This window comes from Symphalangus syndactylus, chromosome 15, assembly GCF_028878055.3.
Source record: "Symphalangus syndactylus isolate Jambi chromosome 15, NHGRI_mSymSyn1-v2.1_pri, whole genome shotgun sequence".
NCBI classification, from domain to species: Eukaryota; Metazoa; Chordata; class Mammalia; order Primates; family Hylobatidae; genus Symphalangus; species Symphalangus syndactylus.
The window spans coordinates 100,689,308-100,709,008 of NC_072437.2; the positions used below are offsets into that span (position 1 = coordinate 100,689,308).

The following is a 19,701-nucleotide window of genomic DNA, read 5'->3' on the forward strand; positions in this document are numbered from 1 at the left end:
AGATTTTGCCACTACAGTTAGAGCAGTGCTATACAGAAGGATCAATAAGTCTTTCTGCATACTGAAAATCTTTTATTTAATTAGTTTATTTCCATGGCTTGATGTTGCAGAGCCAGAATAGCAGCTATAGAAATACTTAAACAATTAGCCTTAAAGACAAGTATTTACATGGCAATTAATTTACAAATAGCTATTCCAGTAGAATGTGTTCTATCAGTTCAAGTCATCAGTCCAATAAAAACAAGTCAATTGTTTTCCCTTAGAATAGAATCTGATTAGAGTAGAAAATGTCAAGATTCACACAAAGTAGGGACAAGACCTGGAAGGACCTGTTGGACCCTTATTCTCTGATGCTAGATCCAAACTTCACTCAGGTGAATGTGGTTCTCCCACCAAAACAAATACAAGTATCGAATATCAACTCTATGTAAGACATAATGGTGAGTGCTTGGAGTAAAAAGACACATATGATCAAAATTCTGCCCTCCAGGAAGTTATAGAGGAGAAGAGATAACGAAAAAAATAGTTAACCTAGATATAGAAAGGAAACCATTCTAACACAAAACACGATCCTAGAATAACATGGATTCTGGAAAGCCTTTATTAGAATGGGTATTTCCTTTCTTGAGTCTTGAAAAATAAGTTAAACATTTAGAGAGTTGTTGCAGATGGCGGGAAATGTATACTAAAACATTAACTTCTGTGTGAAACTACAGTAGTTCTAAATTACTTAGGTAAAAAGCATGAGTCAGGGAGTCTCTGAAGTTGAGACTGACAAGCTCGGGGAGGGAGCTTTATGTGCCTTAAGGAACCTTGATTTTATCCTGAAGGCCACAGTGAGACTGTGAAAGATTTTAAGCATGACAGTGATGAATTTTTTTTAAAAAATCACTCTGGCCCTTGTGTAGAATACGTTTTTAGGATGCCCAGACTTGAGGTAAGAGCTTGACAGGAGGCTGTTTTCCAAAGCAGCAGTGATGAGAGCCTCAAGTAAATTGGCGGCAGGCAGGAGAAAGGAGAATGGGACAGCTGCCAAAAAAGAAAAAAAATTAGAAGGTAATTTGTGGAGGACTGTAATAACTGACTGGTGCAGGGAGTAAGAATGAGGGGAATCAGGCCTGAGACGAGAGGTGGTTTAGAAGCTATTAACTGTGTGCGGGAATGTGCAAACGCAAGGTCTTCTGTGGGTGGGAGATGAAGATGCTTGATCTGTTGGGCCTCCAAAATTTTCAAAAGAATAGAAGTTTGAAATTTGAGAGCCAAGTTGGGCATGGAGTTCATAATGGAAATTAGTGAGATCACCTAAGGAAAGTAAGAAAATAAAGAGAGAAGTAGTAGGCCAAAATCAGATGCCCTGTGGCACAAGGTTTAAAGGGCAGCCAGTGAAGGAGAGCCCATAATAGGATACCAAGCAGGAAGTAAAGTAGTAAGAGAAAAGGAAAGAATCTTGTGCTTAGGAGTCAGGAAGTCGGGCTCAGCATTTTTCAAACTAATGTTCCCTGTAACACAGGTCTTTTGAAAGATGCTAATGAGAAAAAAGAAACTCTATAGTTAAGTGTGTTTGGAAAATTATGAGTTTAAAAATAAGTTGCAGGCCAGGTGCGGTGGCTCATGCCTATAATCCCAGCACTTTTGGAGGGTGAGGCGGGAGGATCGCTTAAGCTCAGGAGTTCGAGACCAGCCTGGGCAACATGGTGAAACCCCATCTCTACGAAAAAAATTTAAAAAATTAGCCAGGCGTGGTGGTGCAAGTCTGTGGTCCCAGGTACTCAGGAGGCTGATGTGGGAGGATCCCTTGAGACTAGGAGGCAGAGGTTACTGTGAGATGGCACCACTGCACTCCAGCCTGGGTGACACAGTGAGACTCCGTTGCAAAAAAACAAACAAACCGGAAAAAGTTGCAGACTTTTTAAATTGATGGGCTTTTTCAAGCGTTTAACTTACTAATTAATGAGTATTTCCCAAATATCTTGGCCTAAGTAGAGATTGGACTGAAACTGAAGGAGAGAATAGGAGTGAGGAACTAAGAGATGGAAACTCATGTCTAGGGCTTAACAAAGAAGGGAGGAAAGGAGATAGAAATAAGAGAGCAGAGCGGGCAGGGGAGGGTAGGACTAGTAACACAGATAGAGAGGGTAACTACCTCAAACAAGAGGAAAGCTGTATTTCCAGAAACTGCTGAAAAACAGTTTAGGATAAATGCAGACAGAGACAGTTAAGGATAAATGCAGACAGAGACAGGGATAAATGCAGATGCAGAAAAATCTTTAGTTAGAGGAAGACAAATGAAAAAAATTTAATTTTTTTCCAAAATATGAATTCTTCATGTATTATGTAATCAGGATGAACAAATATATAGGTGAACTTTTCTAGAAAAAAAAATCCGTATATTTAAGCATCTTCTCGGGAGAATGTGTGACCCAGAAAAAGGGTAAACCCCAGTGTTCTGCACTGTAATTTCTGAGCTCTAATCTTTGATTCCTTAACCTACAAAGTCTGACATTCAAGGATATGTATGATTTTTCAGTTTCGTCTCACACTGCTTTCCCTTACACATCCTAATCTCTGGCCAAACTTACTTACTGCTCATTTATGCCTACAACTGTGTATTTGTCCAAACGATTCCCCCTTGCTCACAATGCTCTCGAAGACCCCAACTTATCCAAATTCTACCCATCCATCACAGCTCACTACAGATGTCACTGCCATCATTCTATCCCAACTGCTTACTCCCCCACGAAAAATAGGCTGGAAATCATGATTGTTCTGTGAATGTCTAGAATTTTTTTCTGTCCCTTTCTTGATAGGAGGCAGCGTATATAACAAATACCCTGACTTTCGAATCAGATCACCAGATTTGAATCCTATCTCTCATTTACTAGTTGTATGACCTCTAAATTACTCCAATCCAGAGTCTCATTTTCATATCTGTAAAACGGAGATGATAGCAGTGCTATGACACAGGGATGTTAAGAGAAATAAATCATGTAAAGTGCTTTACACAATTCTTAGTTTAACCCTTTCTTCCTTATGTCATAATTATTCTTGTGTATTCTTTACCTTATACTATAAGCTCTTTGTGGGTAAAATTTATGTCTTATACACCACTGTATTCTCTCCTTATATGCAAAAACAATACACTAATTAATTTTTGTTGACTACGTGAAAGAGTGAATGCTGAGTTAAATATATCTCTACAAATTTAATTAGAAAGCAAGCAAGTTATACACTAGGAAAAATACGATAGTCATAAAATTATGCCATTTAAAACCGTAATAGTATGCATGTAATATAACTAGAATGATCAATTACATTATAACTCTCATTGGTTATCAGTATATTTTTAAATTTATATTTTCTCTAAAATACAGTTACCTTTTATATTTATAAAGAAAAATTTGAAATCAATTTCAGAAAAACATAAAAGATGTAATATATTAATTTAAGTGGGCTTTTACTATGACATATAAATGCAACACTGGTATATATCATTTTCTATATTCAATTCCACAAACATAGATTGCATACTATATGACAGATACTGTAATAGGTGAACAAGATAATAACCCCTGTCTTCAATTAGCTTGTGCCAAATGGAAGAAACAGACTTTTAAACACATATATTTAATATATTATAAGTGCCATAAAGATATGGCTAGGAAACTATGGAAATATAAAGGCAAGCTACTTAATCCAACCTAGGGGTGCAAAGATTTAAATCATATCCTCTGGTTTATTCACTCCTCTAGTCTAGTAGAAATGTACTCTTCCTGATCATTAAATGATATCCCAGTGCCATAAAAGAGTCAGTACTCTTCCAGAAGGTGAAAAATGTATTCCGTATGTTGAACTAAATGTAATGTAACTAGAAACAGAAATCTTAGCTGGCTCACTTACTAAATCAAAAGGCAGAGCAAATTTTCACACTGAACATTAAAACTATCACTGTTGTTTAGTACTTTTTGTACTAGAAAATAACTCCGTGCTATTTTATAGTATATATGCTTTGTAAGCTTTTTCTTCTAGGAAATCACACATTGCCTTTGCAGAAAATGCAGCAGTTTTTCTTTTTTGTTTGCTTTTTTTTTTGGTTCCTTGTAACATAAAGAATTACCTGCTCTACAAATAAATTGGTAAACATAAATAGTAGGTTAAAGTTAGAGCATATAAGAGTCTTTCTCAGTACTTTTTAAGATTATGTATTATAAATACATTAAGGTGGGATTTTAGGTAATAGTGTAAAAATAGATGATCTACCATGATGAACAAATAATATGCTAAATCACAGTATTCAGTTGCTCATATAAGAGGGCTCCATTCCTTCCATGTCTGTTTTAGACTGTGCTAAGTTGAGTTTTTCAGATGTAGGTTTACTCTCATCTCAAAACACCTAATATGTGTTCTTCATCATCTGTCTCATTTTATACAATAATAATCTAAGGAAACTATGATCTGTGGGGATAATTAGTTATTGTTAATCTTAGTGTTAAGGATAGATTATGCTCAAGAAGTCACCTAGCAGCATCAAGAGGCCAGTTCCTGAAAACAGTGAGCTTTTGTGTAAAATTTGAGTTTATAGAATATTTATAATGGATAGTTTAGGGGAGGGTACATTGTGTCTTTGTGAATATGTTGGGGAGGAAGTAGTACTGAAGTTTAAATTCATATCCCTTGAGGCATTGTATTCTATGAGTTGTTAAAGTATTTTTATTTTATTCAAGCAAAAACATCCTGTAACTATTTCCATGCAAAAAAAGTTCAGGGCTGGAGTGCAGTGTCACTGTCATAGCTCCCTGCAGCCTCGACTTCCAGGGCTCAAGGGACCTCCCACCTCAGCTTCCTAGGTAGCTAGGATGATAGGCATGTGCTACCAAACCCAGCTAATTTTTTAAATTTTTCATAGAAAGGAGATCTCGCTATATTGCCCAGGCTGGTCTCAATCTCCTGCCCTCAAGCAGTCCTCCCGCCTCAGCCTGCCAAAGTGCTGGGATTACAAGTGTGAGCCACCATGCCCAGCCCTAAAAAAAAATTTTGAAAATTTCAAAATATCATTACTCTGAAATTTTATCTGGACAACTATCAATATTCTCTGTATATAAATAAAACAGTCACTATCTAGAGACTTTGCTACTATGATTTTTTTTATTTCCTTCAGACACTTCAGTCACCTGGAACCCAGAGAACCATCCTGGATATCTAAAATTTGGGAATCTAAAATTTTTTACAGTATTTTTTCTAGAACTTCCCCCTCCCTCAGGCACATACACAAATACTTCCATTTTTATAATGCCCAAAGCTTTCCTAGGATTCCAAAACAACGTTACAACTTTATTATGTTCTTCAGTAATTTGTTTTGAGATTAAAACATCTTATTCTTTTATTTATATGGGGGAGAATGTTTTAGGGAAATTGACTGTACCATACTTAAAAATAATGAGTCTATGGCCGGTTGCGGTGGCTCAGACCTGTAATCCCAGCACTGCGGGAGGCCAAGGTGGGCGGATCACAAGGTCAGGAGTTCAAGAGCAGCCTGGCCAACATGGTGAAACACCGTCTCTACTAAAAATACAAAAATTAGCTGGGCATGGTGGTACGCACCTGTAATCCCAGCTCCTTGGGAGGCCGAGGCAGGAGAATCACTTAAACCGGGAGACGGAGCTTGCAGTGAGCCGAGATCACGCCACTGCACTCCAGCCTGGGTGACAGAGCAAGACTCCGTCTAAAAAAAAAAAAAAAAGAGTCCAAAGCAGTGACAGATATTTTAGATATGTTCAATCACTCATGCTATGAATTATTTCCCTACAGTGTATAGCACATTATAAAAATAATTGTAAAAATTTACTCCCTTATTATATTTTTGTCCTGATTTCTTGGGAATAATATTATTTTACATTGAACATACAGAATTTCAGATTAGTTTTAGTTCTTCTAAATAATGTCAGGATTTTAAGTTTAATAATTTACTAAGATTAGTCAATGTTTATTATCCCAAAATAACAACATTTTACATGTTCTAAAAGCAAATTGAGCATGTAGTTTCCAAGTAATTGAGGCTGAAGAAAATCCATATAGCTAATACAACTTTTAACAATATTAAACTAAGGTTAGGAAATATTCAAGTGATTCTAAAATACATTATAATTTTATGCACCCTAAATATAGGGTACCAGTTGAAAGTCATCAAATACTTCTAACAATTCCAATTTTAATTAAACTCCAACTCTTTTTTTCCATACATAGTCTTTGCTGTGCTTTACATTGAAAGTTGTAAAGAAGCTTAGCATTACTTGGAAATTTAATAGCCATCGTTGCCTCTTAATCACTAGAATGCAGTTTACCCCCTCCTGAAAATGATTAATTTACCCCTACCCCTGCTCCTCTCCCCTGAAAATGATTAATCCCTGCAATTGAGAAAAAGAAAAAGCAGCCTCTGACCTCTGGGAACTGGCCTGCCTATATCTAGGCCTCATTCTTTTCGAGAACTGGCCTGAAGCTCACAGCTAGGCCATGGTGTTCTCTTGTTGGACATAAACAACCTCACAGAGCACCAACTTCATACAGGGTTGTATGACGATGATGTGAGACAAAAAACAACTTTATAATTTTGACTCAGCACAGACAAAAGCAAGATCACTGCGCATACCACAAAAATACCAGACATTCCCCTCTTTTGGCTAATATGAGTGACTGCTACATCTTTTCAATTAGAGCTTTAGCATACATTTAGTCTTCCCTCCCTCTAGATAAGATTGATTGAAATACTTCATCATTGAATTATTTCTGATGCCTGACAGAGCCCAATCCAGAGCAAAGCCCTGCTCCTGAACTCTTCCCAAAATCACTTAAGTAAAATCCAGATCCTACAATGAGTCTTTTAACACCCCCTAAGTCACCCCGTGGTTCTTATTGTTGTCAGTTTCTTTCACTGCAGTGAATAATAAAACCCACTTGTTCAACTGCAGATGTGTTCTTGGTGGTCTTTGTCAAGAAAGCATTGACACATCCAATAACTTAAAATTTGTGAATATTGGACTATTAGTTCTGTAAAAATATAAAAGAGTTTTGTGGCCGTGCACGGTGGCTCATGCCTATAATCCCAGCATTTTGGGATGCCAAGCCAGGTGGATCACCTGAGGTTAGGAGTTCAAGACTAGTCTGGCCAACATGGTGAAACCCTGTCTCTACTAAAAATACAAAAATTAGCTGGGCACAGTGGTGCGTGCCTGTACTCCCAGCTACTCAGGAGGCTGAGGCAGGAGAATCGCTTGAGCTCGGGAGGCGGAGGTTGCAGTGAGCCAGAGATTGGGCCATTGCCCTCCAGCCTGGGCGACAGACAAGACTATCTCAAAAAAAAAAAAAAAAAAAAAAGAATTTTGTAAAGTTTTACCAAAATGTCAGTGTATTATTAAGATTTCTGTGCTTGAAATTTTTATTTTCATCAAGATAATCTAAACCCACAAGAATTTAACATTCTACTTTAAAAATATATTTGATAAATGGTTTCCTTTTTAATATAAAATGTATACTTTCTACTGTACGTCCATGATGAGGTTTACCATCTCAATTGGTTAAAGATCTTACGGCTCTAAAAAGAAGTTATTATTTTAAAGATTCATTATGCTTGGGTGGTTTTTGTTCTAGTTCAGATTTTAAATTAGATAAATGGGAAGTAATACTCCTATCCTTCTTTGAAAAATAGTAATGGATCAGTATTTTTTAAGCATTATATTGCCAGTTGTAAAAAGTAAATAGCATTTATATTTTCCTTTTAATTACCACTTTAGATGGTGGAATTTTAAATTATTATATGCATCAATGCAATAGGAAGAGATTTTGTCTTATCCATTTGTTTAACATTTAATATCAATACTTTACTTCTATGTATGCCGAGGACATTATAATTTATTATTTTATTGCTCTAGTAGTGATTGGGATGAATATCTTTACAGTCATTCCTCAACTCACTACACCAAGCAAAGTTTAGGAGGTTAAATGTGTAGTTACCTAAGTTATCTTCTAGAACAGAATCAGCTAGATCACCATCTCACCGTCATTCAGAGATGCTATTTTTTGTAAACTATTTTTATTTGGAAAGGGATCCAAGGTTTTCAAATAACCAAGTACCGTATGGAAGATCTGCTGGCTTGTGATTGTGCCTTATGTAAACATTTTAATATCGGATCCCTAAAATCCAAAGGCTCCCCCAAAGGGGATTAAAACATAATCCCCTCTCTCTATTCTGTAGTGGATTAACTCCGTATTCTCTCTGCGGCTGGTTTGCTCCCTGAAGACTACAACAAAAAGATTCAGTGCTCCTTAAACATGCTATGGAATTGGAAGTTGTAATTGGAGATTTCCAAAGGACGAGGGTAAAAATGACACACTATTAATGCTGAATATTTCATGATGTGTCTTTCTTAAAGAAAGACCAGTTCGAAGCCCTTTTATAAACGCCCAGAAAATCTCCTCAACAGAACGATATTGGAGTAAAATCTAAAGGAAGCCGTCTCCTTTCAGAAACACAGAGAAGTAGAGAAGATGTGCTCCCCACATGGATCGTATACTTAAAATGTGTCATGTATTTCAATAAATCAATGGGTATGGTTTTGATGTTTCACGATCTTTTTTTTTTTTTTCATGTTCTCAATTTGGATACGTTAAATTACTTTTTAGGAGAAAGAAGTAATTCGCCATTTTTAGCGTTTTTGACCATTATTTGTCTCCAAATGCCAGAAACCTCTGTTGAACTATTAATCTTGATAGTCCTCTGTCTTTAGAATGGAGACTTTTTTGAGGTTTTTAGCAATGCCCAACAATGTATAACTTTGTTTCCAGTGTCAACCAAATCACCTTTCTCACCTTGCCCCAATCAAGAGTAAACCGCATAGATTTCTTCCGAGAGAAGATAGGAAAAGTGGCATCCAAGGGAGCGCCCTGGTTGCTTAAGGGTTAAGGGAGCGGTTCGAACCGGCCCGAGCGTTGGAGGATTCGGAGGAGGGCGCGGGAGGCAGGAGGCGCCGCCAAGCGCGCGCACAGACCCTCCAATAAACACAAAGGAGGGCCTGGGGAATAGAAACCCAAATCCACTTGTAATCGTACAAGAGATTCGGGCGTAATTACTTGAGCAACCTAGATTAAGATTGATGAGCCTTTAAAGTGGTGCTTCAGATCGACTGCCTCTCCCTTTCCAAAGAAAAACCTTGTGCAACCGAGGTGGACCCCGACTTGGCTGGGCAGAGGCCGAGGCCCAGAGTCCGCGAGCCCCGGGGGCTCATCGGGGGATCGAGAGCAGTGAAATGAAAGACACGGCTGTGCGTGGGTCTGGCCCGGGCAGTCCCCACAGGGCTGAAAGCTGACACTGTCACAGTTTGCTCCTCAGCCACCCCCTTGTAATCGCGACAGAAGCCAGCCCGACCCTCTGTGTTCCCGCAGCCTCGGGAACGGCCTGGCTTTGTGCAGGACGGTCGCAGATTGGGTGTGTGCCGCGCCAGGGAAAGCCAACTTGGCAGCGTCTCCCGAGCCCGGCCCGGCGGGGGCCGAGGGCGGTGTCGGCGCGGGGGATCTCCGCCCGGAGGGCCGAGGCCTAGCGGCCGCGGGGAACCTAACTTTTTATTGCCTTTCTCCGACTGTTGTTGTGACGCATTTGACTGTATGCATTGGAGAGAAGTGGAAGGGATTATGATGCGCCCTTGCAACCTACAAATGAATAGTTATATCGGATCCCCACGTTATGTATAACGTTATATCGTATTTCAAATCTAGGATTGCGAAGAATGTCTCCCTTTGGGGAGACTTTACAGGAAACATTTGGGTAATATCCCATTTGAATTCATATTCTATACGCGTAATTCGTGATTTTCAACCTTAACAGACTGAGGGAATTCGAAGCAAGCACCCTGGCAGGCCCTTTTAGTGAAGCTGTTTCTGTAGTTTCCAAAGTTGAGAAGTAGCACTTTCGCACGGTTTTTTGAGAATCGTTTTGTTCAAGCGTCTTGCATGTTCATCACTTTTGATATATTCTCTGTGAGAAAATGACTAAGATTTTCGTTCTTTTCTACATAAGAGCTTTATGTAATGTCCGTATGCACGCGTGTGTGTGTGTGTAGCGCGCCTTAGGAGACCGATATTAGATTAATCTTCCTGCAAGAGGCAAACCCCTCAGAACAGCGGAATTTATCATTTAGATCCTTGCCCCCTTCTCGTCCTCTCGCCTCTCCTTGGGGAGCGCCGCTGCTGAGTGGAACGGCTTCGCGCGATGGCTGGTCTTGGGGGCAGTGCTGGACTGCCTAGGGTCTCTAGAAAAGCCAGTGATACTCAATGGAGAATTGGGGCATTTGTCCGTTCTGCACTTTTAAGTAGGTTAATGGCAGCCCCTCACCAACCATGTAGGATTTCTAGATGGAAATTGAGCGTTATTCGGTATCCTGACCTCCTGGGTTTTCATACCGTTTTTTCTCTCTAGTCTCGTTATAAGGTAATGTATAAAAGCTAAGTAGTCTTTACCTTACGTGAAAAAAGAGTTTGCCGCATAATACAGGCACCATTTTTTCTAGTGCATCCTTACCAATAAAAACCTCTGGTACCTTTCTGGGAGGGAGCAGGAAGGGCCACAGGGGCTCAGCCTGACTTCCCTTGTCCTTGCCTTGCAGGCCCTGTGGTTCTCAGCACCCCTGCCCAGCTCATCGCTCCCGTGGTGGTGGCCAAGGGGACTCTCTCCATCACCACGACAGAAATCTACTTCGAGGTAGATGAGGATGATTCTGCCTTCAAGAAGATCGACACGAAAGTGAGTTAAAGCGATTCCATGTACAGTATTGGTGGCTTTGTGGCAGGAAGTGGTTTTCAATTTTGTTTGGTTTTACCTGATGGTGGAGGAGGGGAGCACATTCTCCTCTTTCTCATAGAAAATAAAGTGAATGAAATAGCATGTTCTCTTTATGGAATTGAAGAATATATTAATGAATTTAAATCCCGTATTACCAGAGCATGTACATTTTAACAGTCTTTCTGTGAGTGCCTTTGTTTGCACTTGGGCAGATTTGGTAGTTAAGCCAATTGCTCCCAAGTCCCTGGGGCCCAGAATCTCAGGCTCTGAGGCTGAATACAAAAGGTCTTCAGAAATTTCTTATTAAGATCACTTTTAATTTTCAAAACTTTATATTGTAATGTGATTATTGAAAAGTTATAAGGAAACTGGGGGGAGAGCCATTTAGGTATAAATTAATCTCCATTAGTACACCCATTTTGTCCATCTCCTGAAATAAGAATGGGTTTTATATGTGGATTTAAGAGAAAAGCAACTGATTCTCTGAGCTTTGATTTTAAATATGTATGCTAGCACTCAGATGTTTAAATATTGTATTCTTTGGGCATAATGCCAGAAAATACATATTTGGACCATTTAAATGCATATTTATTAAATGTTATTGTGTAGATTTTAAACACCAGAGTATTAGAGTAGCTCTTTCTCAGCATTTTCTGAGATCTATTCTAATGTTTTAACTTTCATGTTACTGTGCAATTTGCAAACTTCTATTCTGGGGTTAAGAATTCAAGAGCATGAAGTGTCATGCTAGAAATTCTAGCATCATTTTGCAAAGATCTTCCTTTATTTTCAGAGGCAGTTATTCTAAAATAGTTAAAGACAAATGCTCCCACAGATCCAGAACTTGTTTTTAATTTAGATATTGAAATAAAATGTTATAAAATAGTATTTGTAGACTAGAGCTGAAATCCAAAAATTTACCATCACCTGAATTAACTAACTTAAGGCCCATAGGTGATCAGCCTTTTCAGCACTTGTTGACTACTAAACTATTCCAAGAATAGCCATGGGACTTCTTTTACTTCCAGCTCCAAATGTAGTTTTTAAAATGAGCTTGAATGCACTGTATTTTATTTTAAAAATAACTTAAATTTTGTGTTTATCCTCTTATTAGCTTGCCCCATGAAGTCAAAAGGAAATGCTGAATTTCTAATGAATTTATTCTGCTAATGGAACCCTTATTACATAAAATAAGGTTTGACATAAAATATACTGGTCAGAAAGGATCGTTTTATTAGTTTTCATACACAATTTTCAAAGTTTCATTATGACTTTGTTAAGTTCATTTCCTCTGAATTAGTCAGATTTTTAACTCAGTCATCTCTACTGTCATGATAGACTTTTTTTCTTATATTATCAAAAATGCTACAAGAAGAGCAAGCTTTCAAGGGTAGATTTCAGTTGTGTCTGTTGTAGAGAGGAATTGTCTTACAAGTAAGTTAGAGACTGAGAGTAGATTGTTATCTTATGGACCTATACAGAAAGACCTTTTCTCCAATGTTTTATTTTTAAGGATTTCATTAGCATATTTCTCAAAATGTTTAAGATATTCAAGTGGGTTTGATTTTCAAAATGCAGCATTACATCTTGTGATAGGAAACAATTTAAAGTGAGACACAACAACTTTTATTTTACTTCATTTATTAGCATCTAATTAAATAAAAACCAGCAACAAATTAAAATCTAAATCACAAAAGTAATTATCCAGTGTATTTCAAGTGCATTTTTCAAATATATAATTCAGATATTCAAGCGTTATTATATAAGCTGAATTCAAATTTCTTTGAATATATTTAAATAACATTTCAAGTATATTTATGGAATGTTAGAAATAGAACAAGCAATATTTGAAACAAAATGTAAACTTTTTAAAGTTCAGACACTTTCAAAGACAGATAAAAGTACCAGGAGGAAATCTACCTTTAAATGGTATCTTTGTTAGTGGAAAATGTCTGGAAGTATCCAGAACGGCAATTTAAGTTCTGTTCACCAAATCACAAAACACCAACATCCACACTTTCAAAGACAATGTGAGATCACAATATTTGTTACAAATCAAAATATACATTACAGTTTCTTTCAGATGGCATATCCAAATCGTGTTTACTCACAGACAGATGCACCTAAATCACCAGGATTGCTATAATCCTTTGATAGTTAGGCAGAGTGTTCGTCGCGGTCTTGCATCACAGCTGGGCTGTTTACGGAGTGTTACGGTGTACTTTTCAAGGGAGATAGGAAATCATGTGGAAAGAAGTCTTCTAATACTAGTGGCTTTGGGTTTTTCTCCATCCGCTTCCCCTACTTTTTCTCCCCTTGTGGGGGTGGGTGAGATGATGTTTAAATATTGTATTATTATTCCTTTTTAAAGGAAGAGATTGTTTGCACTGCGGAGTGGAATATTAGGAATTGAACAGAAGTTTACACTTAATAAGGACTTTGAGAAGGGTAATAATTTCGGCTCTTGATTAAATCATCCTCTAAAGTTTTTCCAAACTTTTCGGGTTGGTCAGGATCTCTCTTGCCAGTCGCCACGTTTGTTTGGCAGCGTTTTCCAGAGCTGAGTGAGGTTTGCCTTGAAACAGATCTAAGTTCGGTAGAAAGTAGTGGGGACACCGCCGGCACTGCAGGCAGGAGATAAGTTGCAGCAAAATCCCGTTCAGCCGATCACCCAGGCAAGACTCGTCCCAGTCCGACTCTCGGGGATGCTTTTCACACTCGTAGGAAACCAGAGTCTTCATATGGTAATTGTTCAAGGGCTGGCCGGGCAGTTCAAGGTGGCGATCCCTTAAGGTTTTGAGGATGGAGAGGCACTTCTTCCTGCAGCCCCCCATCTGCAGTCTGTTCTCTGCCTCCGCGAACTGCAGCACCCAGGCGTCGCTCTCCGCCGAGCTCTGCTTGCCGGCCAGGGAGTGGCACTCCTTGGACAAGAGATTGAAACCTTCCGCCTTGACCTCCGCCACCCGGTTGGGTCCCGGCCAGGGGATGTGGGGAAGTGGCCAGTGGGCAGCACTCCTCGGCCAGATCCCGGTGCATTTAAAGGCCGGCGTGATCTGCACCACGTACCTATCCCGGATTCTCAGTTTCACTTCACTGGTGTCTGCCACCATCTTTACCACATCCCGGTAGCTACATTTGTCTACTGCTTGAGCCACCAGCGTCTGAAACCTGGAGCGGATTTTGCGCGCCGAGAGGTAGCCGGAGGCGGTAATGAATTCCACCCAGAGGGACATGCTCCTCTTGCGCCCGTCGCTCAACTTCAGCACCGCGCAGCCGGGCAGTGAGCCATCGTCCACAAAGTTGAACACCCCCATTTGGTTGAGATAAAGCACCACTTCAAATTCGGTGGGGGAGATGACCTCGAGGCCCTCGTAGCGATTGTCCATCTCGTTGAGAGAGCTGATGAACCGCGGCTCCTGCACTTCCACTTCCTTCAGTACGTCGGAAACTACTTTGCAGACTTCCCGGATAGTTTTGGCAATGGCAGCTTTCCTGGCTTGGCATTTTTCGTTGTAGTATTTATTCAGATGGTAGACCAGCTTGGCCTGGGCCGCAATCATGTTGGGGCAGAGATCCGGATTGTACACCGGAGTCTCGCAGTAAGCTGTGGGATCCAATGCGGCTGCTAGAGCTGGAGCCAACTTCGGTGGAGAAACGGGCCGCAGCACTCAGAAATGGATCAAAAATGCCTTTCGGAAGTGCTGCAGCGTTGGTTTCCCTGCTGCTGCTGCTGCTGCTGCTGCTGCTGCTTTTCCCTTCCTTTTATCTTTGAGCCCAGCCGTTCTTAAAGTGAAAGATTGTCCTCCCCCCTCTCCTTGCCTCTCCTCCTCTTTTAAAGAATCCTTGTGTGAGAGAACTGCATGGAGAGATCACCTTCTCAGGAATAAAAAACAAAAGTTGCGCTGAGACCCAGCAAAGCTCTTCCAGTAGTCAAAATAAGCACCCCTTTCCGTATTTATTTACGCTTTCCCGTAATCATTGTGTGTGCAGCACTGTTAATCAAATGGAGGAAAAGTGTGCTGAGAGTGTGTCCGGGGTGAGTGTGCGTGTGTATATGTCAGAAGAAGCTGCTGTTGGTTTGTCTAAGAGCCCAGATGCACTCGTGTGGAAATTATAAAGGCAGGGCCAGGCAGGCGGGCGGCCAATCGCCACTGGGCTCGTCACGACTGCCTCCTTCAGCTCCAACCCGGCTAATTAATCCCCCCTCATGGATATAGGCACACAAACTAAAGGTAGGAGGCTGCTGCCGGCAGAAAACCACCCAGGCCACCTAGACAGTTTGGAAATCAAGAGGAATCTCTCAGCTTTGGTATTACTTGAAGCATATTGACGTTTTGAAAAGACTTGGCAAAGCGGCTCTCTTCTGTGCCGAAAACCTGCTTGTCTTTTTACCGCTGAAATGCAAATACAGGTGTATTAATGGGCATCCATCAATTAGTGATCTAGACGGGGTTTTCTAAAACAAAATCACTAACTTGCATTTAGAGTAAGATAATTAACGTCTGTTAATCCTTGGGGTCTTCTTAAATGCAGGTTGAAAGTTTGTTCTTTCATGCAGACTACTGGCATATGGAAGTTGGCTTTAGATGGAGGAGTACCTGTGTAATTTTCTCATTCTGGATGTTCCTATATGTTAAAATGATTTTTTGAAACGTTATGGAGGTAGTATGCTCTTTTTTTACTTATGTTTTTTCCTTTTTTGCATTTGTTGAATCTGAAAATTATTGCTGAGTGCGTTACATGTTCTACCCCCGTTTAAGTTAGGATGTTTAAAAAATATTTGGTATATCCCTCTGCCCCACCAGCTGCAGTCTTTGCACTTTGGTGGACTTGCCCAGCGTTACAAGCAGGACACAAAGCTATATATGCACTTATAGAAACATTTGAAAAATAAATTTTCTCTGGGATGGACAGAGTACTTTAGCGTTATTTCATAGTGACCTGTATTTTAGTACGTAAAATTCAGGTAAGAGCATAGAGATCAAGCTTTCTCACAGATAACTATCCCAAAAAACTGAAGGTTTGGGGTTTCTGGCTTGTTTATAGATGTATAATTAAGGATATATCTCCTAAGTGTCCTTAAGTGGTGACCTGGCAGTAGACTTCTAATTTTATATATTTCGTGTGATTTAATTAAGGGAAAATGGTTAACATTTTCAAAGAAAATTAACTTGCAGTTATCTGGGGGGTTTTTTTGGATTTAAACATCATTTTGGAAACAAAAATGAAATGAATCATTTCATTTCTGAATTTTGGAACCTGGAAACAGGAGGAGGAATTTTTTTTTTTCCTAGTTGGTGGTCCAGTTGTGTCCTCAAAGTACGGGAAACTAAAGAAATACTACTTAGTGGTTATGTCGTGGTTTTTAAACCTAGGTGGATTTTTTAATTGTCTACCTTTAATTTAGATGCCACGTCTTTCCAGTTAAGAATATTTCCCGTCAAATCCTGTAACTCCCGGTAACAGGTTTGTAGGCACTTTCAGAGCCACTTTTAACAAGATCTTCTTCAGGGCTCCCACTTGCTACTTTAGCTGTTGATTTTTGTTTGTGTGTTTTGTTTTGCACAGGTACAGCATCACAAAACCACCTATTATTTAATTTCTCCCTATCCAACAGTGATAGATTCCAATTTAGCTGAAAATAGTATACATTGGGGTGCGTGGCGCCCATCTACTCTATTTCCCAAGAACCTTCAATCCCCTTAGGAGCAGGGTCTGGGAACACCCAAAAAGCCCCTCCCCGCTTTGCCGTCGTCGCGGGTGAATGCACTACTACCTTTTGGCAGTTGGAGGGGAGACGCATCAGAGAACCTGCAGCCACGACGGCGAGGATGTGCAGTGGTCTCTGGGGAAACGCTGCTTTCTGCCCTCCCCCGGCGCGGGTGGCCCTGTGCCGTCCGCTCGCAGCCTCTCTCTCGCTGCTCCGCATTCCCGTGCCCTCCTACTTTCCTCTCTGGGCTCAAGATCGCTACGCTTTATTTGTGCGTGAGCTTATTTGAAAACCTTACTTGGTGTCCTGGCTTACTCTCCACGTCTGCTCCAGACCACGCTCTGCCCACGCACCCCTCAGCCTGGACCGCCCACGTCCGGCCCAGGTGTGGTCGCAGCCAAGCCCCCGCCGCGGGCCCCTGCGCGCTGCGTTCTCTCCCTTGGGTTCAGGCCAGAGATGCTTGCCCCAAGACCTCGCCCCTTGCCTTCTTGGGCCACCTGCAGAACACCCCTGGTTGTCAAGGACGTGAGACAGCCGAGGACGGGGAGGCCCCGGGGCTGTTCGGGGGACCCTGAGTGGGTCCAATGGGAAGGACGCGGGCCTGCGAGGGACGCCGGCCGGGCCTGGCTGGAGCCAGGCGCGCAGGTGGCGCATCTTCGGGGCTCACTGTGCAGCTTAATTGGGTTAAAGCGAAGCTAAACGCCGAAGCACTTTGTGCAAACTAATTGGTGCAACCAGCGCCTTTTCACTAACGATTTGCACTCTGAGAAAGAAAAATGGATGGTGAGAAAAGGTGTACTAGGAAACTCGTTAGAGCTAGAGTGTTCAGGAAAGTGAAGTCATTTAGTTTCAAGGACGCCAGGACTGTGTTTTCTAAGCTGCTTCCTTAAGCACCCCTCACACACGGAGCTGAAGGTGATTTACATAACATAGGATTCACCCGTCCGCGATTATCACTGTGGGTGAACTGGGCGCCCTGGAATGAATAATACTCTAGTGCAAGTACTGCTTGTTGCCGCAACACAGTGATTTTCTATTACACTGAACACGTGAAATGAATTGCCTTCTGTAGCTGAATCCTTTCAGTGATCTTAGACGCCCCTCATTGTTGAAGCGAGAATTAAGCTATTCGGAGAAGTGTGTTTTCCATCCCCGAAATTTTTTTATGGAAATGACCTATAGAGAGGGATTACAAATAACAGTATATTTTTGTGCAGTTCAGCCGATTTCAATCTAGGCTTGGGGGATGTATTTATTTAACTATTTTTCAGTAAATTTAAAAAATATATCATTTGACCTATTAAACTAGTTATGTCAAATGATTATGCAGCACATAGAGATGGCTTAATATACATTTATGTATTAATGTGAAAAGTTTTTTTAAAAACTCCAGTTATACCAGTCTTGCAATATTTTTTGTTATAAATATACTCAGTGCTACTAGAATAAAATTGTGTGTGTGTCATGCTTTAGGATGTAAATACTTCATTGTTTTCTAGTGGTATGCATGCAGACATCTTTGACATGAGCTAATAATAGAATGATAATTGAAAACTGGCCTAATTGAAGTAGAAAACATCTCAAGAATCTCATGATTTAATGATAGTTTGAAATGCTTATATTGAATGGTATTTAGAATTTTAATGCCTAACTGACTTTTACATTGCATTTACTTAGTTTATGAGGCAGGCTTGAGTTAAAATGTACCAGTTAGGAAAAAAAAAAAAAAAAAAAAAAAAAAGGACATAGCACACCATTATCATAAATGTTAGTAGTATTAGTGAATATAAAATAATTAAATATTGTGATCCTTAACACTTCGAAGCGTTCGAAATAACAATGGCAAAACAACTTTTCCTCAAGTACTATTTCCTAAATAACTTGTCTCCACTTCTGTAGACCTGCTTACTTATATGGGATATACAAAGTAATTCATAAATAGTGTCATTATTAAGCTTAAAGAAAAACTCTGTTATGTTGAGAAATACAAGAATGCAAGATTTCTTTGTTTTAGAAAAAAAACCTAATTTGAATTGCATGTTCAGAAATCTCAGCAATTATAACCTTTCATCTGGAAAAAAGTTATCTGTTAAAGGATATGCACATACATGTTAAGTGCTTATATAGATATTGTTTGGTGTATTTTCATTATCTGCTAGCTGCTAGTCTATTCACAAGTATTCATGAATTTAAAGTTTTATTTTTTTAATATGTGCTTATTACACTGGGGAGATAAAAAGAATATGAAGTTGAGTTTATTACATTATTTATCCCTACTGCTGGAGTGGCTTTGAAGGCTCATTGTAGACATCTGATTTCTTTCCCCCTTCTTTTTTTTTAAATGCACCCAGGCTATTTCAAGTGTTTCATTCTGCCAGACACAATATATTTCTTTTTTTACACTAGAGAAATTAAAGACAGATATTTGTGCAGGGTTTTCTTTATGTGTCACATTAAATAAAGTAAAATAGAGAGAGTTTTTCTGGTAATCTAATTTGATGGCATCTATACCTTTCTTCCTGTGTGATTCCTGGTATAAGAACACTTGAGACAAAAAATAGCTTGAAACCTTTCAAGGTTTCAGTGATTTCTTAAAGTAATTATTTCATTTTTAATATCAGATTTATTTCAAAGTCAAGCAGAGGACTGAGGTCACCGTTTGCACAATTTAGACCCTATTTTATTTCTTCAACTAGAACATTTTGAGAATCATGGTTAATTTTTTAAAATTGTTTATTCTTCACTTGACTGATGAAGGCCTTCGCCTCAGTTTTCTTCGTCACCCTCGTTCACAATCATATAGTCACATTTGTAGTGAAGAGTACTTTTTTTCTCTACAGTGTTGCTTAATAAACTTGATATTGGTATTAATAGGTTTTTGAAAAGAAAATTTTGAGATTAAAAATGGAAGTTGGCAGTATACTTGTAAGAATTGACCACCACTGCTTGATTTGCAGATTTAGAGTAATACTGGATAACTAGCCAAAACTTTTCTTTTGGTAGAAAAAGAAATTTAAAGCCTGGCTTATTTTCATAATTGTCTCTGTTTCCTCACTTCATTTGCATGTGTACACAGAGGTACAGGATGTTTTCAGTTGTATCTGTAAACTGAAAAAAAAATGGGGGAAGGGAGGTTATCAACCTAAAGAATTTTTTATTGTTCGGC

The 19,701-nt window shown here is 39.6% G+C and overlaps 2 protein-coding genes across 11 annotated transcripts in view; one reads left to right on the forward strand and one right to left on the reverse strand.

Moving 5' to 3' along the window:
* NBEA (neurobeachin) overlaps window positions 1-19,701 on the forward strand; it is a 731,576-nt gene that overhangs the window by 518,282 nt on the left and 193,593 nt on the right. For 7 of the 10 annotated variants that reach the window (XM_055244143.2, XM_055244145.2, XM_063619313.1 and 4 more), the window contains one exon: window positions 10,650-10,786. In XM_055244143.2, coding sequence (XP_055100118.2) covers window positions 10,650-10,786 — 137 coding nt within the window. Of the gene's footprint in view, window positions 1-10,248; window positions 10,475-10,649; window positions 10,787-14,449; window positions 15,058-15,116; window positions 15,135-19,701 lie in introns of those variants that run through there. The other 3 variants (XM_063619315.1, XM_063619316.1, XM_055244149.2) reach the window with 3 other exon arrangements.
* On the reverse strand, window positions 12,906-14,458 carry MAB21L1 (mab-21 like 1). The gene has a single exon (XM_055244150.2). It carries the CDS (start codon window positions 14,383-14,385, stop codon window positions 13,306-13,308), a length of 1,080 nt encoding a protein of 359 aa, XP_055100125.1. The 5' UTR covers window positions 14,386-14,458; the 3' UTR covers window positions 12,906-13,305.

What these genes read in the sequence shown, in the direction of transcription:
- MAB21L1 (XM_055244150.2), bottom strand. Translation starts at nt 14,385, where the DNA reads ATGATTGCGGCCCAGGCCAAGCTGGTCTACCATCTGAATAAATACTAC.